The 24975-nt window shown below is 45.7% G+C and overlaps 1 protein-coding gene across 2 annotated transcripts in view; it reads right to left on the bottom strand.

The window, feature by feature from the left end:
• Nucleotides 1-24551, bottom strand: part of LOC121156797 (interferon alpha/beta receptor 1-like) — a 29596-nt gene extending 5045 nt beyond the window's left edge. Inside the window, exons 1-8 of one of the 2 annotated variants that reach the window (XM_040980751.1) lie at nt 24254-24551; nt 15509-15632; nt 9361-9539; nt 6183-6331; nt 5956-6097; nt 5020-5134; nt 2055-2263; nt 1813-1955 (exon numbers count right to left, since the gene is read on the bottom strand). In XM_040980751.1, the coding sequence (XP_040836685.1) occupies nt 1813-1955; nt 2055-2263; nt 5020-5134; nt 5956-6097; nt 6183-6331; nt 9361-9539; nt 15509-15632; nt 24254-24326 (1134 nt within the window). In that variant the 5' untranslated portion in view covers nt 24327-24551. Of the gene's footprint in view, nt 1-1812; nt 1956-2054; nt 2264-5019; nt 5135-5955; nt 6098-6182; nt 6332-9360; nt 9540-15504; nt 15633-24253 lie in introns of those variants that run through there. The other variant, XM_040980752.1, reaches the window with a different exon arrangement.
• Between the last annotated feature and the right edge of the window lie 424 nt (nt 24552-24975).

Genomic DNA, 24975 nt, shown 5'->3' with positions numbered 1-24975 from the left:
GATAATGTTTAGTTACTTCATGCAATCAGCGAAGGGTATTGATACATATTTTCTAAATTCTTTCATGTTCATTCTAGTATTAGCCTCTCGCATATATTTGGTCTTTGTTTAGGAAACAAAGTAGTTTCACACAGCTCATTGTAAGTAAATCATATAAAGTGAAAAATGTTTGTTGTGACAAAGTGTATGCTAGAACAGGACAATGTTATCTTTAGAGTACAAGCTGGTTTGGTTTAAGTGGTATGGTTATTATTTATAGTGGCTTAGGATTCCAACTGTCTTTAAGCAAATGCTTCAAAAAGTTTGCAACAAAATGGAAATTAAAATGTTTATTTTTATACAAAGCATAATGAAATCCATGTGTAGTTTTTTCATACTACAAATTTCCATGAAGTTTCTGAAGACCCCTTGTTTGAAGGAAGAATAAACGTCAGCTGTATGGCTCTTGGTGCCTCATTTGATGATGTGCAAATGAGGGTGCTTACTGCTTCTGTTTGTACTGATCTGCTATTGCCACAATATACCTACCAACCATTTTTTTCACTCCTAAGTCATGGACTGACAGTGGAGCCCTTAGCGAGGCTATGCGCCAGCTTAGCTCTGCTCTTGCAGTTGGTCTCTCAGCCTTCCTGGAGCAAGGCGCATGAGGCTCATGCTGTCCTTGTGGTTAACAGAAGCACCGAGCCACACCTCCCACCACTTGAAATAGAGGTTTCCTCCAGCTCAATTGCTGGCTGAGCAGCAGCTGGAATTCCCACTGTCTCCCCTGTTAGCCAAGCAATGTGTTTGCTAACTGAATCCCGCTCTACATGCCAAATCAATTAATATCCTACAAGTATCCGTTTGACATGTTTGGTTGCTGTGAAGACCATTTTTGCGCAGAGCAGTGTCTGAGCTTTACTCAAGGCTACACAATCTAGTGGTGGAAGAAGAAGGAAATATGGAATCCTGATCGTAGTTCTCCCTGGGCTAACTCACACTGCAGATGAAGGGAAGTCAAGAGTAACACTGAAGGCAGCAGCTTCCTTGGAATCTGCTGACACTTGTAATAGAAAAAGACGTTGGCCACAGGACCAAGCAGCCCTACTATACCCTAGGCTCTGAGATGTTGCCACCCTGGCAGGAGTAATTCACAGATCCTGTGGTCTTGTCATGTGCTTGTGAGCATCCTTGTCTTGCATTCACTAGTTCATCCCTTTTTTCTTTATTACCCTAATGAAGAGACATTTTTCTCCCCAGTTGCTCTCCTACTGTGTGATGGGATGCTAAGGAGCGGGACTTGGTTGGCCAAAGCTGAACTTTGTTGGCACATGGATAGTTAAGAATTTTTCTGCCTTGCAAGTCAGGCTCTGTGCCCTTGGAGGTGCTGCCAGGGACACGTTACAGTGCCTGCAGATGGTGGTTTTGGGTACGACAACTGGGAGGGAGTGCAGAGGCCAGCAGTGTGGCTAAGTGTCCTACAGTCCAGCTATGCACGGGAAGGTTGTACCACAGCAGTGGTCTGTCTCAAAACTCAACAGGGTTGAGAAATCCTGAGAATTAAGTTAAAAAAAGAGCAAATCTCTGAATCCTAGTCCCAGAGACTGATTCTGTAGTGCTGGACTCGGGTGGGTCCTTGAGGCAGATTGACCCACAACTCCACCAAGTAAGACAGGAGTCAGTGGGGGTATGGGAGTGGCAAACATTCCTCATAAACAGCAGGGCTCATCAAAAAGTGCTCAAGTTGAGAGGTTTCTCTCAAATGTTAAATTCAAGCTATGTCCCTGCAAGTCAGTCACAACCCCAAGTTACAACCTTATAGAGTCATTTTACCTCAGTACTTGAAGTGTTTTCCCAGTAAACGATTTCATAGATGAGTGAGCCATGCAGGTCTGTAGATTCCTGTGAGGGTCCAACATAGGCGTGCAGTGCGTCACCCATGGTTTTCACATTGAGAACTGGAGGAGGGATGGTAGCTGGGGACAAATTCAGAGACATGACGTAGCATTAGATGCTTTGAAGAACTTGCTCTGAGGTGGAGAATTATCATGCCAAGTCACAACTATCATTCTTACTTTGTTTTTGACTCTCAAACTCCTTCTCTTTTGACCAAAGGGATGTGTTATTTCCATCCATTGCACGTACACGGAGTGAATATGAATACATAATTCTTTGTGGAAGAACTTCCTGAGGAAAGACACACTGGGTTCCTCTGACATTTTCACAGCCAGGAATTTGTTTCCATTCCCCTGCTTGGTCCTCAGGAGACCATTTTAAATAGGCACTTTTAAGAGAAAAAAAGTTTCAAAAGTTGAAACAGATGAATGAAGTAATGTTTACTGAGTTCTTACAATCTGCCAGGCACTGTTAGGAGCTAAGGTCATAGAGAAGCTGTCCTGTAGTGAGTCTCCCAGTACTGTGGGAGGGACCAACACGATCACAAAGCCAAAGGGAGAGTGCTGCATGCAGGAGGAGGCATGGAAGCAAAACAATGGTGAGAGTACCACAGCCACTGTTCCATTACAGCCAGGAAACAATCACACTCTTAACACAGCCATTACAAGAAAGCCAAATTATAAACACACACACCACAAAACGGATTGAGGACAAAGCTACCGCACACTCAAGCCTCTTTCTGTCCTGTTATCTTCCTGTGTTCTTGAAGATACTCAGGTCTATCTGCTCTATGGGGTGGAAGACTATACACAACAGGGCGTCACTGTGTGTGGCTTCCCAATCTCGCTCCAGGGACATGCTGCTGGCACGTTGACGGTGGCAGGGAGGGAGTATTTGCATTGTCAAAGTTACTCAACATTAGAAAGGGGGCTTTGCCTGTTTGGAAGTTGATGATCACGCACCTGGTACACCACCAGGTTAAGAGTGCTCAAGCACACAGCTCAGGGTACCAATTTCCCAGTGCAGAATTCCCACTGGTTCTCAGAGGCCTACAGGACAGGCTGAGCTGCTCTCATTCTATCCATCAACTTGCTTTTTACTTCCATTATTTTTTCTTTCTAAAAAAATTTATTTATTTCATTTGAAAGCCAGAGTTACAGACAGAGAACACTCTTCTATCTGCTGGTTCACTCCCTAAATAGTCACAATGGTCAGAGCTGATCTGATCTGAAGTTGAGAGCCTGGAGCTTCTTTTTGGTCTCCCATGTGGGTGTAGGGGCCCAATGACTTGAGCCATATTCTGCTGGGTTTCCTAGGCCACTGGCCAGGAGCTGGACCAAAAGTAAAGATGCCAGTACTGCAGCTCGAAGATTGACTTGCTTTGTCCCCATGCTGGCTCCTGGTCACCTTCTTTCTTACAATTCTCCCATATACAAATACTCTGTTACTCCAAGGCATCCTCCCCAAGGTTGTAGGCATGATTCTATGACGGCCTCCAGATGCCTGTTCCATGTGATATGCAGGACTGTAAATAAGATTGGTGCCCTAATCCCAGGATTGGGTCACAGTCCATGGCCAAGGAGAAAAGGCTGGGCAGAGGTAATGAGGGTTCTAACCTGAGAGTGTCTGAGTTTATCCCCCAGTGGTGAGCCTGACCTACTGGATAAGCTTTCAGGGTGGAGTCTGGAGGTGATTCTGTCCCGTGCATGGTCCCCAAGGAGAGGGCCACCACAAACTCCACAGCTGCCAACAACCTGAGAGCTTGGGAGAGGCCACCAAGTCTTGCACGAGACAAGAGTCCCAGCTGATGACTGCAGTGCTAGCCGAGGATTCATCAAACCAGTATTGGACACCGGACTCATAGCAACGTAGTGTTCTGAGGGTTGTTTGGCTTGTTTTATCTTTTAAAAGATTTATTTAGAGTCTAGCACAATGGCACAGGGGTTAAATCCTATCTTTGCATGTGCTGGCATACCACATGGTTGCTGGTTTGTGTCCCAGATGCTTCACGTCTCATCCAGCTTGCTGCCACTGGCCTGGGATGGTAGTGGAGGATAGGGCCTGGTGCAGTGGACTAGTGGTTAAAGTCCTCGCCTTGAACATCCCAGGATCCTACATGGGTACCGGTTCTAAACCCGGCAGCTCCACTTCCCATTCAGCTCCCTGCATGTGCCTGGGAAAGCAGTCGAGAACGGCCCAAGGCTTAGGGACCCTGCACTCTTGTGGGAGACCTGGAAGAAGTTCCTGGATCCTGGCCTTGGGTCGGCATGGTATTGGGCGATGCGCTCACTTGGGGAGTGAATCATCGGACGGAAGCTCTTCCTCTCTGTCTCACTTCATCTCTGTATATCTGACTTTCCAATAAATAAATAAATCTTAAAAGAAAAGTAGTGGAGGATGGCCCAATGTTTGGGACCCTACACCCATGCAGGAGGCCTGGAAGAAGCTCTTGGCTCCGGGCTTCAGATTGGCTCAGCTCCTGACAATGCCTCACCTGGGGTTTGATACAGTGGATGGAAGATCTTGCTGTCTGTCTTTTTAAGATATATTTAGAAGTCTTAGTGAGAGAGAGGGGGGAAGAGAGACAGACAGAATATGTTCCAAGTGCTTGCTGGTTCACTCCCCAAATGGATACAAAAGCCAGGGTTGAGCCAGCCTGAACCCAGGAGCCCAGAACCCTATCTAAGTCTTCCACATGAGTAGAAGAGGCCACGGCACTTGGGCCATCTTCCACTGCTTTCCCAGGTGGATTAGCAGGGAGCTGGATGAGAAGCAGAGCAGCTTGGGCTTGAACTGATGCTCCTAGGGATGCCAGAGTCACCCTGTGGCATAGTCACTGCACCACAATGCTGATCCCTAAACACATTTTTAAAAGATGCCAAGTCTGTGGAATTTGCTACAGAGAAACAGAAAACCTTTTGTATTCGAATACACTCATTTTACCATAAATGAAGAGACTGAGGCCCAACAAGGGATTATCTCATTGCATCCAGCTGGTTTCTAGCAGAGCTGGTGCTAGAATGAAAATTCCCAAGCTGCTAGTATATCATGCCACCTCTCAGTCAGTCATTCTTATGCAAGGGGTTGCAGGGAGCTGCAGCAGGGTGAAAGCAGGACCAAAGGCAGATGTACGTGTGAACTTACTGGCGCCACTGAGCTTGGAAGGTCACGTTTGTAAGCACGTAATCCCACTTAAGAACATAGTTGTGATTTTCAACATCAACTTGTACATTTTCCGGTGGAGGCAGTTTATATTCCACTAGAAGTCAAAGAATATGTTCAAAAAGCATACACTGTTTCCCTAGCGAGACAACATATGGTGACATTCCTCACAGGCACACCTTCCAGGCATGCGTTCTTATCGTGACTTTGTAATCACGAAGAGAGTTAAGGCTCACACAGTGTACTACAGCGCAGCTGGCCACGCATCTCTCTAGAAAGATATCCACTGCAAACTGGGTTAAATAGACAAGTCTTAAGATAAACACACCTAGCAGGACCCCCGTTGTAAATAAAAAACCACATGCTTACATGTGTACATGTTTATATAAACCCTGATAAAAAGCATGGAAGGCTATACACAAACTGCTAGGAATGCTTACTTCTGCTAATCAGAATGGAGGAAGACAGCAGAAAGAAACTGTGTCTTAAGTCCTTTGTATTATTTGATTTTAAAAATAAAAGCACATTAAACTTACAACAGATAAAAGTCAACTGCCATCGTGGACCTAAATTATTGGAATGATGGCACCGATATAGAGATGCTGGCATGTTTTAACATTTCACTTGTAGAGGGTTGCTTTCTGGAAGGAATTATCTGCCCCTTTTTATGGATTCTGTACCGATAAAACCAATTTCTGCCATTCGGAAACCTCTGGAAATCTAAACAAAATTCATTTCCATTGCTATTTACTTGAGACAAAAATTACCTAACACGTTGGCTTACGTGAATGCTAAACAATGGTTTTGTTTGAATGTTTACTAACCCATCACAAGAATCTCAGCAGTTACGGGGAAATGCTGACACTGCCATCTGGCCCGTTCCTGAGCTATGGACATGGAGAGAGGCCTCCTCCTCACCTTTGGTCATCGCACAGTAGATAGGGCTGTAGATGCCCTCCATGCTGTATTCAGTTAGCTCTGCCCTCACTTTTAGACAGTAAGTAGTCGCCGGTGAGAGTTCATAAATTGTATCTCTGGGATAAACCGTTAGATTTCTGTTCTAGTATTGAAAAAGAGAAATGCAATGTCAGAATTAAGTGACCTCATTTTCTTCTCACATCAACGAGGGTGAAGTTAATGCTTACTTCTGTGCTTGAAGAGTTTTTCCAGATAACCACGTGGTATGTAAACCATTGTCTCTCCGTAAGCCACATTTTTGCCCTGGAAGGAGTGATTCTTATTATTATTGCCTTATATTCAGCTTCTAAGTGTACTTTCGGAGGACCAATCTGAGCTGTAAAAATGGAAACAATTCTTGTGTCACTCTGTTATCACAGTGCCAAGAACACTCACTCAGCAAACAAATCCAAGCACTTCTCCGTTCCTGGCCTAGTCAAACAGAGGGATACGCTGGGGAGGCTTACTTTCTTGGGGTATGTGGCAAAAAAGGGCCTCTCAGAAATACATGCAGTCATGTGTACTCTATGGGAAACCACATTGAAACAAAGGGCAAAGAAGTGCCAGGGTTGCGTGATGGATAATGCTGCTGCCTGCATGTTCACATCCTACATGGGTATGGGTTCCAGTCCTGGCTGCTCCACTTCTGATCCTGCTCCCTGCTAAGGTGTGGGAAGAGAGGTAGAAGATGGCCCAAGATTCTGGGCTTCTTCTGCACATTGGGATCTGGGAAGAAGCTTCTGGCTGGAGGCTCAGTGCTGCAGCACACATGCAGAGAGTGAACCAATAGATGGAAGAATGGTTCTGTGTCTCTCTCTAGAACTCTGCTTTCATGTAAATAATATTTTTAAGGTGCAAAGAATAGCATTTTGTAGTTCAACTGGTCAGATATAGTTTCTCTGTGAATAACACTGGAGATCGGGCCTAAATAAAGGAAAACTACATTCCAGATCAAGGAAGATTAAGTGAAATGCCCCTAAGATGGGAACATACTTAGCATGAAATATAATTTAAAATGGCACAGACAGCGAACCAGACAATAGGAGATTAAGGCTGGCTGGGATAGGGAGAGACTGGATCAGATAGGGACAGCTGGAAACCTGAAGACAGAAGAAGATCTCTGTAGCCCCAGAGAGCCCGAGAAGGTACTGGAGGTGGAGACTGGGAGGGATTTACTCTTGGAAGTTCCCCCCTTCACTCCCAAGGAAGGAAGCGGAACAATGACAATCAAGTGAAAAGTCAGAGTGAGACTGGCTTGGTGTCAGACTAGTCGCAGAGGAAGTGAGAAAACAATCAAATACTTTGCAAGGTTACTTGGACAGGATTTCTTGACAGGATGTGACCTGAACAAAAGAACAGGTAGCATCAGAAACTGAGGTAGGAAAGAACTGTGGGAAGAGTAGGATTATAGGGAGGGAACCAAGACCTTTATCCAAACATTGACAATTTGACATGACATTGAATATCGTTGCCAAAATTTTGGTAAGAAATGGTGAAATAAGTGCACAGAGCAGAGGAGGGAATGAGGCGGGACCTCGAGTTTGTGGGGTCAGGCCATGGAGTCAGAAAGTTGTAAGATTGTTGGAAGAATGAGAACACCAGGGGAGGAGGCAGGATCAGAACTAGGAAAAGAGACAGGGGACGGCAGGGCCTTAGAGCTTCAGCACACGGAGTACATGAAGGCAAAGCGGGTAAAAGTCGCACGGGTGCCACAGGGGCTGAGTGAGCCGAGGGCTGGGGATTCACCGGGCATCACGCCATGACTGTGAGGAGTTCTAGTGCAGTGATGAGGAATGAGACAGCAAAAAGAAGAAATGGAAAAGAAGTAGAGAGAGGGGATACTCCTTTTGGAATTGTGGTAAAGGATGGAGGTTCTCAAACATTTTGGTCACAACTTCTTTTTTAAAAAATTTATGTGAAAGGCTAGTTAGTGAGTGAACTGTGGACGGGAAGGATGAAGAGTGGGAGAAAATTGAGGGAAAGAAAAGGAGGTAAGAGAAGAAAAGGGAAAAGAGAAGAAGGAAGGGGAGATAGAGAGAGCTCATCTGTGAGTTCAGGCCTGAAACAGCCAGGGCTGGTCAAGGCTGAAGCCAGGAGACAAGAACTGGGACTCCCATGTGGGTGGTAAGAGTTTACACACTCGGGCCATTTTCCCCTGTCTCTCCAAGCACATCAGAATGGAGCGGTATCTGAATTCAGACATGAGATGCTGGGCTCTGCAAGCAGTAGCTTAATTCACTGCACTGTAATGCCAGCCCCCTCTCTACACTTGAAAATCACTGAGGCTCCCAGAAGCTTTTGTTCATACAAGTGTGTGTCTAGGTATTTAACATGTGAAACATAAAAGCTTGTAACATTTACAGTAGTTATGAATTCATTCAAAATAACAGTGATAAACCCATTACATCAAGGCAAATATTTATTATAGAAAACATAGCTTCTTTTTTTTCAGTTTCAGAGGGAGAAATCTTATTTGTGAACCAGTGACAGTGAAGAGAAGGAAGGACGGAGACAGCACCTCTGGAAGGGACCCGGGAGACGGGGTGTCCCCGAGAGCAGAGGGACACTGGGGAGGGGGTTCAGGAAGGTCTTGGGGTCTTAAGAGCTCCCTGACTCCTCTTTGTCTGGTGGAAACCTGCAGAAGACCTTCCCCATCGGTGCCCTCTAACCAATCAGAACATGGTTGGCCATTTCCTGTGTTACCCACCCGCAGGCATCAGAGAAAGTAGTATCCACATTAACAGAAACTTTGGTGAGACAAGTGGTGTGGTTTTGTATTTAAAAAAGAAATCTATTGATATGGGTTTTGCTTCTTGTCCTCCTGCCACTATGGCAGAGCACTGGGGTCCTTTTCCTCCTGCCACTGTGGCAGGGGGTAAGGGTCCTTTCTATCTCAAAACTCCCTCCCGTCGCTAGGACAGGAGTCTTCTCTTCTCAACTTTTCTAATAAATCTTGCTTTAAAACAAAACAAAACAAAACAAAAAAAGAAATCTATTGAGAGTCTAGATTCATAAAGAAGACTGCTGGATTTCACAACCACCTGTGCACTCTGTACCCCGTCACATATTAAACAGTCTCCTTAGGAAAAAATGACAGTATGGATGCAAGACAGAATCAAATGAAAAGAAGTGATCATGAAAGAAGTTTTGTTTTTACAAATACCCTGCAAGGGTCCTGGGGACTGACCATGCTTTGAGAACCATCACTACTCAGAAAGCATTGAAATGGTGCCATATCCTGAGGTGGCTGTAAGTTTAAGGAAATTTTTGTTCCTAGACCATGCACGTGAATATACCTGGAGAGTGAAGTGGTCTGGCAGTGTTTACTACAGAATCCATACACTTCAGCCAGTGACTGTGTCTTACCTTTGAGAAACGGAATAAATGAGTCCACAATATGCCACGCAGAAGTGCTGTTGCCTCTCTCTGCTCTTATACGGAATTTAATGTCATCAAAAACATTCAAGTTGGGCAAGGAAAAGGTGCATGAGGTAGCAGTAATATATTGACAGCCGGGCAATTCTATCCAGTCATTCATCTCAGACCTTTAAAGCAAAAACAGCAAATGAAGGAAGGAGCAAGTGTGTCAGAGCAACAGTGTCAAATCCACGTCTCATTTACTGCTCTGAAGCTTGTTTACATGGTTATCTCTTTACTTGAGTTAATGTTCTGTTGCCATTTCAGTACATACCCTTTCACACAATTTCAGGGTTACTTGTAAAATGGAATGACTAAGACACACAGGTTTCTTTCCCCTCTAAGTACTTACTTATTTCTTTGAAAGGCAGAGTTACAGAAAGAGAGAGAGAAGGAGAGAGAATCAGATCTTGTGTGTGCAGGTTCACTCCCCAAATGTTTGCAAGTCAGTGCTGGGCCAGGCTGAAGCCAGGAGCCAGGAGCCCCTTTAGGGTCTCCCATGTTGGGAGTAGGGGTTTCAAACACCTGGGCTGTCTTCTGCTGCCCTCCCAGGCCAGTAGCAGGGAGCGAGATCGGAAGTGGAACAGCTGGGCCTGGAATCAGAGAGCCCATATGAGATGCCAGCACTTGCAGGCACTAGTGGCGTAACCCACTAGAACACAATGCCAGCCTTACATGGTTTTTAACACAGCTCTGCCTATCAGTTTGTTCCAAGAGGATCTGAAGGAAGCAGATGACCCATAAAGCCAAGGCGGATTTCGTGCTGGTTTGGCTAACATCTTTGTGTGACTTCTGGCAAACTACTTCGTGATTCTGGGTCTTGTCTTCCTTATTGCCACTCCCACAGGGTCTGACGACTGCCTTCGGAGGGCCTCCTGGGGACTCAGACCTGTCCTCAGCCACCCTCCTATTTAGGGTGGTTTCAGGGTTTCCTCAGCTTCTCCCAAACCAACCAGCTACCTCTTGGACTCTGGGATTCTTTCTCTTATACCACCAGAATTTCCAAAAAACCAGAATCAACTTAGAATGATGACAGATGCATTCCTCAATGTGCTATGGCCAATCAGAAAACATTTAACTGACATGAAATTGAGTCCTCTTCTTCAAATAGATGAAGAAATCAAGGTTGGCAAGGAGGGTTTAAACCAGGCTTCACTGAGGGGAAGGAGAGGCTGCTGCAGTAGGGGCCAGAAAACACAGCTGGCAGCTCCCAGCACTTTCCCCATGTGAAGCCTACTGACTTAAGCCAGCAGAAACACCATCTGCTAAGAAGGTTTTTTGTTGTTGTTTGCTTTTATATTTACTGCTATCATTATCTGCATTGAAAACAAGAAGTCTATAGGTACATTTGAAAGATATTAGAAACCAGCGAAGACATTTAGTGACTGTTGCATTGATTCAAGTACAAGTCCACCCTAAAAACTAAACATTGAAAGATTACTCAACACGTACAGAGAATAGGGAACACTTCATTTCTGGCCAGTTTCTCCAGCCCTTCACCTGTCTGAGGTCTCAGCTTCTAGCTGGTATTAAAAATACCTGAGTTTAAACCAATATTCCAGAAACACTGTCCCACACCAGCTATTATTAAACATCCAGAAAGTCTTACAGTAACAGAAAACCTTATCAAGATTTAAACCTATTGCTTCAACCCACTTGTACTGTCATTTGTATCTGTCCTACTGCAGGCAAAGCAGGTGCTTACTCCATCAAAATGGTTTATGCTGGGGCTGGCGCTGGTGCAGTGGATACTCTGTGCCACTGGCATGCCATTTGGCCGCTGATTCCTGTCCAGGCTGCCCCATTTCCAATCCAGCTCCCTGCTAATGGCCCGGGAAAGCAGTGGAGGTTGATGCCAGTTCTTGGCCCCTGTCACCCACTCTCTCATGGAGAACTAGATGAAGGTCCCACTTCTGGCTTTGATGTGGCCCAGCAATGGCCATTGCAGCCATCTAAGGGGTGAATGAGAAGATTAAAGATCTCTCCCACTGTCTTTCTCCCTCCCTCTGTAAATCTCACTTTCCAATAAATAATTGTAAATAAAAAAAACCCCAAAATACAAAAGAAAATCCCTGCTTGTTCATTCAAGAAAACTACTGCAGTAGTATCTATGTTTCTATGTTCAAAAAAGAAACAAAGCCCTAAAGTTTATTTTAGTAGATTGGAAGAAGATATAATTTCAAAGATAATGTATTATTCATTTTGTAAAACATTAATTCCAAGGTAGGCATTTAGATAGCAGTTGTCTTTGGTTTCATGATGTAAACTGCAGTTACCTTTCTGTTTCCTGTTCAGTGAAATACTCTAGCACTCCAAGGAATGTTCAGCACAAAACTGACTCATCAGAGGTTGAATGGAAGATTGAAAGCTACATGAGACACACTGTGATGACAGTTCTTATATACACATCATGAACACCGATGTTCCTTAGGCTCGGCAGTTGTACCTATTTCTTCATCGATGTATCACTACCAGCGATGTATGCCCTAAGCTCTCACAGATACTGTATTAAAAGATACTTGTCTGCTGCTGTCTTTTTTCTAAAGATTTATTTAATTTTATTAAAAGTCAGATACACAGAAAGAAGCAGAGACAGAGAGGAAGATCTTCTGTTTGTTGGTTCACACCCCAAGTGGCCACAATGGCTGGAGTTGAGCCGATCTGAAGCCAGGAGCCCAGAGTCTCTTCTGCATCTTCCAAGTGGGTGCAGAGCCCCAAGGCTTTGGGCTGTCCTTGACTACTTTCCCAGGCCACAGGCACAGAGCTGGATGGGAAGCAGGGCTGCTAGAATTAGTATCGGCACTCATATGGGATCTTAGTGTGTGCAATGCGAACTTGAGCCGTAGGCTACTGTGCCCAGCCCCGTGCTGCTGTTTTGAATTACACTTCAACGAATCCCTCGCTCTCTTCAGGAGCTTATATACAATCACCAACACTCCCTCACCCTTCTCAGGACCTCACATACAATCACCCACACTCCCTCACTCTCCTCAGGGCCTCACATACAATCACCTACACTCCTTCTGAGATGCTTTACTGTTTGGATCCCCATTCCACAGTGCCTAGAGAAGTCTTGGTTACACGCATTCTAGCTCATTTAATATTAAGTGCCTCTTCTCACTCTCAGATGTATCCTGGTTTGGATGCTGAACTCTAGATGGCCTTCTGGGTTATCATCTCTACTTAACAAGGAAGGGGTTGAGACACAGAGTCACTACCAGCGGATGGATTTAAGCACAGGCATTCTGCCTCACTGCACCTAATGCTACGCTGCCTTCTCAGCTTGTGGTCTGGCCTATTTATGTTAGGTAACTGCTTGCAAAGCTAACAGAACAGAGTAAGAACAATAATGCTATTGACTAATAACACAGAAGGAACAAGAGAACCAGAGTATGTGCTCTCTGTTTTTAGGATAATGATAACTTTCAGGGCATCTGAAGTAATCCCCATTTACCTATACCAGTTGTTTAAGGAGAGTAATTCTGGACCTGGCGTGGTGGCCTAGCACTGCGTGGAGAACTGCAGATGGCCCAGAGAAGAGTCTGGGGACATACTGGGATAGGGGTCACCAAGGGCTTGTTGGACAGGTGTGGAATGACAGCTGGGAGCTTCCATGGACCAGGCCACTATACCTGCAGGTGATTGAAGGAGTTGAGATGAGGTGGTTCAGAAAGTAGGATCCAGATGGCATGTCTGGCTAACGTCAAGGAACCCACCAATGTGTGTGATCTGGGCTCGGATAGGTTACACTGCTCACTGGTGCATGTGAAAGTCGTGCTAGGACTAAGGGGCAGGCTGGGCAGGGCTGGTCTGCAGTATACACTGGCAAGTGTTGGGGCAGGAGGTAGGTAGGAGAATGGGCCGCAGTACCCAGCAGCATCTGGGAGAATTCGGTTGAAGGGCAGGTCTGGCAAGAGATTTGTGGGCTTGTCCCTGCTGGATGCAGCGATGACAGGTGTGCAGTGAGAACTGAGGTTGGTGGCAGGCTGAGGCAGGATGTAGCACTTGCTGCTGTATGCAAGAACTGGGGCCAGGAGCAGGTTAGGCTGGGGGAGGCCACAGCACCCACATGCACATGCAAAGGCTGGGACTGGGGGCAGGGAAGCTGGGCTAGGCTGCTGCACCTGCTGGCATGGGCAGAAACTGGGACTGGGGGTGGACTTGTTGTGAGGACTATTGGGAGTCACTCCAACTAGGCTGCAGCACATGCTGGCTCGTCTGAAAGAGGAGGACTGGGCCCAGTGCTATGGCTTAGCGGCTAAAGTCCTCGCCTTGAAAGCACCGAGATCCCATATGGGCGCTTGTTCTAGTCCTGGCAGTCCCACTTTCCATCCTGCTCCCTGCTTGTGGCCTGGGAAAGCAGTCAAGGATGGCACAAGGCCTTGGGTCCCTACACCCGCATGGGAGACCTGGAAGAGCTGCTGGCTCCTGGCTTTGGATCAGCGCAATTCTGCTCATTGCTGCTAATTTGGGAGTGAATCATTGGATGGATGATCTTCCTTTCTGTCTTTCCTCCTCTCTGTATATCTGACTTTCCAAAAAAAAAGAAAAAATGTATCTTAAAAAATAAAAAAATAAAAAAGAAAGATGAGGAGTGACCAGGTAGCTGCATCCACCAGCATGTGCACTGGCTGGTGGAGGAGACAGACTGAACCTGACCCTGAGCTAGCGGGGGCACACAAGAGCCAAGTCTGAGGACTTCCCAGGCACGATTTTGTGCAGCACTCCCCAGCCAGACACTGCACTCAAATCACAGGCTCAGGAAATCACAAGGATATGTGGTCCAGCCTTGCTGTGCATGTTTCAGGACCAGGCCTCCTCAGTTGCTGATGCCTGTGCATCAGAGAGCATACCCAGATGCACGTGAAAGACACGCCAGCCAGCTCAACTAAGGCAACAGAAGACATCATGCACCTCATCAAAAGATGGAAAGCAGAACATGTTAAACAACTGTCCTGGCCAAGCTTTGCAGCAAGCATCTAGGTCTGTGGATGCACTGAGGGAGACCTGGTCAACCGACACACCACAAACACCTTGGAAAGATTTTCTCAACCCTGGTGCATCAAAGTAGACAACATCTCAGAACCATAACCATTGAAATAAAGTCCTTGGGACATTCTTGTCCACTCGGGGATCTCTAAGGCAACATTGAAAAAACTGTCTCCATCCCCAGTCACTGACTCAGCATGACAGCAAGGAATGAGTCTCCCCCAACCCTCTCCCTGTGGATACAGAAGGCACACACACACACACACACACACACACAAAGAAATGAAACTTTTATCTGCACACCTTGACCCTGCCCACCCTTATCAGAAGCCCACAAGGCTATGCCTCCCTCTCTGTAATCAATATTAAAAATAAAACAAAAAACGTTCAAAGCAAACAAACAAACAAACAAGAAACCCTGAGTACAGGTGGCCCACAGCTATTCCAAGACCTCAGCTAGCCTTTGTTCATTTTCTCCCACACTTGGAGATGTATTCCACTTCAGACTGCAGTATATTCCAATAGTGAATGAGGCTCAACATCCAGAGTGGAAGGGGAAAGGCTGTGGATTAGAAAGCTGTCTACTGGGCCTGATGCGAGAGCCTCGTGGTTAATCCTCGCCTTGCGTGCACCAGGATCCCATATGGGTGCTAGTTTGTGTCCGGGCTCCTCCACTTCCCATCCAGGTCCTTGCTTGTGGCCTGAGAAAGTAGCAGAAGATGGCCCAAAGCTTTGTACCCTGCACCTGTGTGGGAGACCCAGAAGAAACTCCTGGTCCAGGGCTTTGACCTTGTTCAGCTAAGTCACTGTGGTCACCTGAATAATGAACAAGTGGATGGAAGATCTCTCTCTATATAGCTCTCTCTTTCTTTGTAACTCTGCCTTCCAACTAAATACATACATTATTACATATATAAATCTCACAAAAAAAAGATGAATTTGACTGGGTCTATTTGTAAAAAATGAAGTTATAAACACCGCATGAAGTCAACATAACAGTTCTAAGAAATAGCAAAATCAAGTATTTCCCCAATCTACAAAGCACTATGATGACACTATCATAAGGGTTATTCAGACCATTCTGGCAAATCAAATAGCAGTTACCTACTTTTGATAATCTGCTGAAAAAGTCACGTTTGGGATTATCTCGTTGGTCCTGTTCCACTTCAGGGTAAAGTTGTCATCTATGATGTAAACTTGTCCATGCTGGGGAGATTCCAGCTGATGTTCATCTATAGGACGGAAAGATGAAAATCATTATATATACACTGTAGAACTATTTTTAAGAATGTCACTCTTGGGCCCAGTGCAATGGCTCAGTTGGCTAGTCCCCTTACAAGCGCTGGGATCCCATATGGGTGTCAGTTGGTGTCCCAGCTATTCCACTTCCCAGCCTGCTCCCTGCTTGTGGCCTGGGAAAGCAGTTGAGGATGGCTCAAAGCCTTGGGACCCTGCACCTACATGGGAGACCCGGAAGAAGCTCCTGGCTTTGGATCAACTCAGCTCAGGCTATTTTAGCCACTTGGGAAGTGAACCAGCAGATGGAAGATCTTTGCCTTTCCCTCCCTCCCTCTGGAATCTGCCTTTCCAATTACTTTTTAAAAATTTGTTTAAAAGAATGTTACACTTAATAGATACATTTACTTACAGCAAAGTATATTTTCAAAGACCTTTCAAAGACTAACAAATGCTGTCTCTCCAGGGAGCCAAACTGCACCTCAGCATCTGACAGAACTGATGAAAAGTTAAGTTTTTCCTTCTACAAAGGAAGTTGTCTTGGGGCCAGTCAACCGGCTAATCCTCCACCTGCAAGTGCCAGCATCCCATATGGATGCCAGTTCTTGTCCTGGCTGTTGCATTTCTGATCTAGCTCCTTGCTTGTGGCCTGGAAAGGCAATGGAGGATGGTTCAAATCCTTGGGATCCTGCACCCACATGGGAGAACTAGAAGGATCTCTTGACTCCTAGTTTTGGATTGGTGTTAACCCCAGCTGTTGTATCCATTTGGGGAGTGTACCAGTTAGATGAAAGTCCTTCTTTCTCTTTCTGTAAAATTTGCCTTTGAAATAAATTAAATATTTAAAAATATTAAATAAAAGTATCTTTTAACCAAAGGGGGAGGAAACCCGTCTTTATAAAGACTTGAATTTTCCTTTGATCTCTCGCATGTTACTGACACATGGTTCAACTGTTCAACTGTCTTAGTTTGGCTTCATAATCAATTTGGAGTGATGTTTCTTATACTCTGATAGACAACCAAACAGATGTGGTGTCCAGCTGGACAGCTGCTTAGTTAACAGGAGCAGGAACGACTGTGTCAGTCACGTCCTTCAGGAACACCGAAAAGGACTTGGTGCAGCTGAATTATTTATCTGTAACAGCTGTAAGTACCTTGTAAGCCAGAGCCATATCTCTGTCTCTCATGTGGGTGGCAGAAACTTAATTACATGAGCCATCAGCTTGCTATCTCCAAGGTCTATCTACATCAGCTGGAAGCCGGAAGTGAAGCACATCAGCCAGGACAGGAACCAGGCACTACTGCATCAGTTGTGGTACAAGTCCCAAGCCGCAGCTTAATTTCCTGCCATTGTTTGGGCAACTTTAAGACAACTGTTCTAAAGTCTTTCCCTAATAGGTGAGCCATTAAGGTCTTTTTCAGAGTCAATTTATAATTTTCTCTCACTGTGTTTTTCTTTTTCCCCTTTAAATGGGTGCTCCTTCTTGTTTTCTGTGTGTGTCTTATGATCTAATAATGTACTCCAGAGATCCGATTCTCCCTCTTCCCCAGAGGTTGCTGGGTTTTCTTTTGTGTTACTATGATTACTTTTAAAACAATTGTAAGCTGTCAGTGCCAAGTAACTGGTTTGAAGTGTAAACTCAGCAATCTCTTCTGAGCAACGCCCTGAGTATGCCCCATCACTTTCTAATTTTCTCTACATAAGCAATTGTTCCTCAAATCTGAAAAGTCTGGCTCCATAATGAAATAGAGGGGGAATCAAGATGGCAAACAGTGTAAGGACACGTTTAAACGATGGAGAAACATTAGCCAATGTGAAGCAGAGAGGGTACATTCCAGGAAACAGGAGAAGACAGAACAACAGCAGTGGGGGTACCTGGAGTGTGACAGACACTGAAAGCAGTGGATACAACGGTGTGGTATTCCAATGACCTATACCCCAGCAGCCTTTAGTGAGTGGCGATATCAACTCCACCAGCAGCCAGAACTCCACCATCAACAAGGTGGGAAGGGTTTCACTGGGAGCTCAGGAGGTGAACCCAGACAAATAACCGTTCATCTTGCTGGTCTGTTTTATGTTACCAGTGGCAGAGACAGAGACGCAGGTCCCAGATGCACACTGGGGAAATAGGATGAATATCACAGCCCAGTGCATGCCCTAGAGCCATATCGCGTGCCATTTTGTTTAAAGAGGCAAAGGATATGAAACACTACAGTGCATGCACTGAGCTAAGAATGAACTCATTTTGGGGTCAGTGAACTCAACATCATGGCATTCTACAGATTCCACCCAAGACAGTTATGGGCAGCCCTCAGACCTGAGGACCAGCAGAAGTCTAGTAGTGGCACATCAGCTGCAATTTTGTATCATTTGGCAAAGATTTTAAGACTGCGAAGGACAACAGTGAGCTGTGCATACACTGGGCTGAGAACGAACTCACTGAGCTCAGTACATTGCACTGGTCTCACAGGAAAATAATACCCACTATGGCATCATACAGGTCAAAATAGGTTCGTGTGGCTCTCAGACCTAATGGCCAACAGGTTCCTGCAAGATCAGCACCACCAACATCCTAGTTATATAGGATACCTGTTGGCTCCCTACACCTGGGTTCTGCTCCAACCAGAAGTGGGAGAAAGATTGTATAGACAATGGTGCAGCCTCAGCACAGTTTCACAGGAGGTGCAGACTGTTGAACCAGGAGCTGTGGCTATGGAGACCATAGTGGATATCTAACCCAAGAACCCAGACCTGGAACTCTTGGAGGGAGTGGCACAAGTGACTGCAAACAAAAAGCCATGTACCAACTGCCATAAGTAAAATCAGAGTATAGACTTGCGGGTGACAGAGCTTAGAAACCTGTCCCAAGAAGAATCTGATAACTAGAAGTACAATGACCAAGAGTGAAAGAAGAGATAAAGGCACAATGAACATTACTGAAGACTTCCCTGCAAAGGAGCAAAAACCCTCTGCCAACCTCAGAGTTAACTGAGGAAGACACTGAGAAAATTGGGGACACAGAATTCAAAACACTTGTTATAAAGCTTCTTATCAACAATGAGAAGCACATAATACAGGAGTTCAAAGAATTTAAGGAATATGTTACATAGGAAATGAATCAAATGAAAGCTGACATATCAGAAATTAAGAATACAGTGAAGCAAATTAAAGGTACAGTGGAGAGTCTCCATAATAGAATGAACGAGGCAAAAGAAAGAATCTCAAAATTAGAGGATATTTCCTGTCACCAAGGGGAAACAAACAAAAAGCTGGAAGCAGAACTGGGTCAAGCTAAAAAAAAGTATTTTTATAGAAAGAGAATTGTAGACACTATTAGAAAGCCAAATATAAGAATTATGGGAGTTCCAGAAGAGAAAATGGGATTAAAGGTGTATTCAATGAAAAAATAAGGGAAAATTTCCTTAATCTAGAGAAAGAATTGGGAAACAACATCCAGGAAGGACAAAGAACTCCCATCAGGGTTGACCAAAAGCGATCTTCACCACAACACATGATAATCAAGTTCTCTTCAATCTAACATAAGGAAAAGATCCTTAGATGTGCACATGGAAAAAAATCAATTGTCATATAAAGGAATGACAACTAAACTTACAGGAGACCTCTCACAGGAGACTCTACAGGGCAAAAGAGAATGGAGCGACATATTCTAAATTTTAAAGGTAAAAACTTGTCGACCCAGGATAACGTACTCAGCAAAACTTTCCTTTGTCTTTGAAAATGAAATAAAATTTATCTATAGTAAAGAAAAGTTAAAAGAATTTGCTTATTCCAAATCTACCCTACATAGGATACTTAAAGATGTTCTCTTGACAGAGAAGAGGAATAGCACCCACCAAAAACATCCCAGCAAAATAACAACAAAAGATTAAATCAATAAATAACCCATTGCTAAAATGACAGGACCTAATCATACCACCCATACATATTAACCTTGAATGTAGATGGCTTAAGCTCATCAATCATACAAGGTAGGTAAGTAAATTGGATTAAAAAAACAAAACCCATCTATTTGTTGCCTACAGGAGACATATCTCACTAACAAAGATCAGTGGTAACTATATATCTCATGGATTTGGGGTTTTTTTTTTTTTTTGGTTAGTTTCATCTCTCCAAAACACTTTTTTGTCAAATTCAATCATTCATATATCACACAGTAGCATCATTTGCTTCAAGAAGGCTGATTTTCTCTTTCATTTCTTCAACATTAGTCATTCAGTAGCATATTACTTAACTTCATGGTATTAATTTCTTTTCCTGTTGGTGATTTTGTTTTGTGGCTTTTCATTTAAGGGGAATGTATGGTAATCATGTAATGGCAACTATCGTATCTAGTAGCATTTTGTTTAAGTTCATGGCACTGTAAATTTCTATTTTTCTTTCTGGTGTTGATTTTGTATTGTGGCTCTTCATTTAAGCAGATGTATAGTAACTGTAATGGAGACTATAATATTCAGATGTGAGGATACACTGTAGTACACATTTCTACTTCCAGACTAAACATGGACTCCCAATGAAACTGTTTACTATATCTTGACAATAGGATGCTGGACTTTCTACCATTGTCCATGCCTGCAATGATGGATATATGACTGTTTATGAAGAACTATATTATAGTAATAATATAGGGAAACTCAGGGGGGAGGGAATTGGGGAGAGTATAAGGGAAATCTCAGGATCTATAGAATTGTATGATAACATGATAATAATAATAAAAAAGATTTAAAAAATGAAAAAGAAGAAAAATGAAGAGATAGGAGGGAAGGGGGAGAAAGGCTGTCAGAACTTCAGATCCCCTAGAAGTCACCTAGTGGGGTAGAAGAGCTTGCAGCAAAAGGGGGTTGGAGGGGCAAGTGACAACAGCCAGAAGCAGCAATCATTACTCCCAGACACTTAGATAATGGGCCTGTCGCTGCCCACCCCGGCTCCTGTGAGCTGTGACAGGTCCCCCCAGGAACCACTGCAGAGCTGCCTACCCAGAGCCAGAAAGTGGGAGACAGGAAGCCACTACTGTGCTAAGGGCTGAAGCTGATCACAATTAGGTACAGTCTACTGACAAAGCCCTTCCTTGGGGTCAGAAACCTTCAATAAAGTTCTCAAACAGTTACATTGGGCAGACCCTTCTGCCCAGGCAGCTAGTGTCTGGGTGGGAGACACTCCACATGTTCCTTATTCTACCAGATTCTTGGGATCTACAAATGATGCATTTTTAAAAGTGCTGCCTCTTGGTGCTGAGCACAAACCTCCACCCATTTTTCAAATTGCTGAAGGGTAGTGGCTATTGAACCTTGGACTTCATTGTAATTTGTTGAGAACTATTGATTAGAATGCTGGATCCAGCAACTAAACCTTCACAAAGGCCCTGTCATTCATTTTGACAAGCTCAAACTCTGAAAGATAAGCTTTTAAATTTATCTCTGGCTCCTGAATATTTCTAGCTTTTGACTTCTGCCTCAGGACAACCACCTTGTTTCTAAAAAGACTTCTCTAGCCCAGGTCTCTTGTCCAGATCTTTCTTTATTGGGATGGTTTCTTCTACTTTCTAATTGGATACTTGGTGTGGGGGTGCCAGGTAGGAAGGCAGTAATTAGCTGATGTGTGTGAGAGGGACCTGAGGAAAGCAAAGCATCAGGGCTAGAAAGCCTTGGAAGCAGCCCAGTATTTCCCATGCTCAAGTTCTGCCCACACCTCGGTAACCTAAAGAGATGGTCCCAGTCTTCCCCCCATGGAAGAAGGTAGCTGAGCAGAGTCCTCTCTCCCTTGGACCAATGGGTTACACAGTCTGACACAACAGGAAATAAACACTTGGGAGGAATTTTACCTATTCTTCCTTTGTGCAGGAGAAGAGGGAAGAAGGAAGGAGGTAGACAGACAGCAGGCAGCACTGGACCCCTTGCTTTGAAAGCCCTGGTCTCAATACATCTCCTCTGAGATGCCCCACCGCCTGCCCAATCAGGTGTAGTGCAGCTCAGCATTCTCAGTTCTTTGTTGAGATGATGCTGAGATACCTGACTTGCCAGCTATCTTCTCCTCACTGAACTATGTGACCTTGCTGACCCCAGTGTGAAAGGCCAGACACACTTTCTCAAATTCCATCTGTCTGAAGAGGTGTTGGCCCATTCTGACAGGGAGTAACTCGGCCTCATGACTGAATTCTTTCCTTTGCTAAGACAAGAACCTCTCTTCCACACATTTCCACCAATAGGGGCAAAGGAGGAATACCTGAGAAAGGGGTTTCTGGAAAAAAAAATAAACTTGAGGTGTTCATTAAGTCTTCCTCCCCTCAGCATTTTGTTTCATACTCCAATCCACTGAATCTTTATGCCCAAACAAGACATCTCCTTGTTTTCCTAGCCTGATATCCATTCTGCTTGACATAACCTTCGCCTCCTTACATAAAAGCATGTGAGCTAAAACTGGCCTGCCTCACTGACCCTGCTATGCATACAGCGAACCCCTGAGAAGCAGACTTGTTAGGAGCGCCTTTGGAGAGTGTGGGCAGGAGGGTTCAACACCTGGAAGGTGTTTGGTGACCTTACTGCTCTTTGACAAAAAGGGGCCCATTTTGGTTGGCAGCCAGCCACATTTGTCTGGCTACAGGACACGGGGGACCTCTGGTCTTGTGGCACCCTCACCACACTTGTGTGGCTCTCCAACAAACTGCACTTTCTCCAGTGTTCGATCTGCCTGCTTCCTTGCCTGTCTTTTGGCACTGTTCAAGTCTGCTGTTCAGTTTTCTTAACTGTGTTTTCCTGGAACACATCCCACATGTCGGCATTTGCAGAGTTTATGCAGCCAAAGAGCAGCAGTTGGGCTAATAGAGATCAACAAAGATCTGATTGCATGCGCAACATTTATAGTATTTCTGTGTCTTGAGATACAGGAAATTGGATGAGGCAGAGCCAAGGGATTTCCACAAGGATGCAATCCTTCATTTTGCTCAAGAAATGAGATTTTGGAGTGAGGCATTTTGGTATTTGGGAAATCAACAAATAAGTGACAGCCAGGCACTTGGAAATAGAGTTATTCATTTGTGCATAGTTCTCACAGGCTTCACTGCATTACATTAGCAATATCCCTCTAACAGTTCACTTCACCTCTTAAACACGGAAGGTGTATAGATGGTGTTTAATTGAACACACACTCTTCTGGCTATTTCCAACCTTTTGTATGTATGCTGATAATACCCAAGCATTTATTATCTTTTCAGGGCTGATGTAAATCTAAACACCCAGAGCCACACAAATACGGATATATTTTTCTGCCCTGTTTGATAGTCTTTTTACCAGGTTAAAAACTATTAGCAATTTTTCCATGGTCCAAAATCTCATTTACCAGGTTAAAAACTATTAGCAATTTTGTGACTTTTGATAGGCAGAACAACATTTCAATCTTAAGTTTGGCTTAACATTTCATTTACTTATGAATGTTATAATTCTTCTGGGAAAAAATAGTAAATTGAAAGATAAGGGATCAAGAGACCCTTAGCACAGGGGTGGGGAAATAAGGATTTAAATTCTTAGGGCAACAGTTTGATCTGGCTGACTCTCAAGGCTCTGAGGCCTGATTTTTAGGGTTCCATTTTTTGATTCAGCGAAGGGCCACTTTTGTGGCGCTAGGTGAAGTCACTAAACTCTGAGTGTCTCGGTCCCCTCTATAAAAGGAAATGTCTACAGTGGTTGTGAAACCTCAATGAATATGTATTGTTTTCTTATCTTTAAAGTAAGACGACACTAATTGAACCTATACCAACCAACACCTAGAGTTAAAGCTCAAGACAGGCTAACTGCCTGCCAATTCCGCTTCATTAGTTCTGCACATCCTCCTGCCATGTCAGTGTTATATCAGAATTCTGCTGCAATTTATTTTTCAACCTTAAGGCAAAACGAGAATTTCATACACCAAAGGCTGCAAAAACATGACTTGGGTGCACTGGGGCGCTAAGCATGCCCCCTCCTCCCTGTAAGGAGGAAAGTGGGGTATCAGGTATGACGCACCGCACAGGTGCAAGGGTTGCCTCGCAGACACCCAGGTGGAAGTTACTGGCAGCTCAGTGACCTGGAGTCTTGGCCTGCTGGGACGCTGGACACGAACTTCCCCCGAGACCGCTCCTCGTGCCCAGGTCTGAATCCAGGGAGAGTTGGTGGTTCCCCTCCTGCCTCAGGGCTACGGGTCAAGAGTGGCAAGCAAAGAGAGCAGGCGGCTCCCTTTGGGTTTATCCTCTCAGTAGTAGGTCTCCAGGGTGGGCAAACCTTGCGGCACCCAACCCCTTTCCTCCCCCGAGGCACTGGGCAGCTGTCCACTACCCCGAAGAAACGCCTTGTTTTCATCCAAACGGGCCAGTGGAGCTGAAAGATGACCTGAAGCTCTCGCAAGGGGCTCCAGGCCCAGGACGACGCCCCGGGCCGCCGCGGGTACCAACGGAACCCCTCTCTGTCCTCTCGGATGTGGAAGCCCCACAGGGTTGGCAGGCGGGCACTGCGGCCCACGCGAGCAGAAAGGCCGCCCAGGGAACTCGGCTGTGCCCTGACCGCCCCCGCCATCGGCCGAGGCCTCAGCCGCTCCCGTCCCAAGCCCAAACCTCCCGGCTCGTCCCACCTGCGGCTGCGGGCGACACCCACGGTGTCCCGACGACCAGCACCAGCGTCGTGGCGCCCAGGAGGGGGAACATCGTCCGCCAGCCGCCACCACCGGCACCGCCGGTCACATCGTCGGTCACCTCAGGCCGACCCCGGGGAGAGGTGAGCACGAGCGGCCATCGCAGGCAAAGCGGGGGCGCTCACAGGCCTAAGGGCGCGGGTGCTTCCTCTCCTAGCATCCTGCCGCCAGGGTACGCCGCCCACCCCTCCCAAGGCCACGCCTGGGCGAGCGTCCTCAAAGCCCAACAGCCCTGAACGCTCCGCCCCACGAAGGGCCCAAGCCAGAGACATCTACTCTCCGCCTTAGCCCCTCTTGGGCCGCGCCCTCAGTGCTTACGCTCCATCCCCAGGGAGGCCCACGCGGTCAACAAGCCCCACCCCCGAAAGCACTACGCCCCGCCCCCACGAAAGTCCCCGACCCAGAGAACATTTCGCCAAGCCCCACCCCAGGCGAACGCCCCGCCCCGCCTCGCCGCAGGAACTCGGCCCCAGCCACAGCTCCCCTCCCGCCGGCGCTCAGTCCTTGGAGCTGGCTCCGCCCCTCGCAAAGCCCCGCCCCACAAGTGACCCATCCTCTTGGCCCGCCCCTGCCGTGAACCTTCCCACCTTAGCGTACGCTCCACCCCTTCTCTGCGCACTTCGGCGCACGCGCACTCGGTGGAACGTGCCGACCCTGTTGCT

This window comes from Ochotona curzoniae, unplaced genomic scaffold (assembly GCF_017591425.1).
Source record: "Ochotona curzoniae isolate NIBS_2020 unplaced genomic scaffold, NIBS_Ocur_1.0 contig_3498, whole genome shotgun sequence".
Taxonomy (NCBI): Eukaryota; Metazoa; Chordata; class Mammalia; order Lagomorpha; family Ochotonidae; genus Ochotona; species Ochotona curzoniae.
The sequence above is the reverse complement of the archived record's forward strand: the minus strand, read 5'-3'. Positions and strand labels throughout refer to the sequence as shown.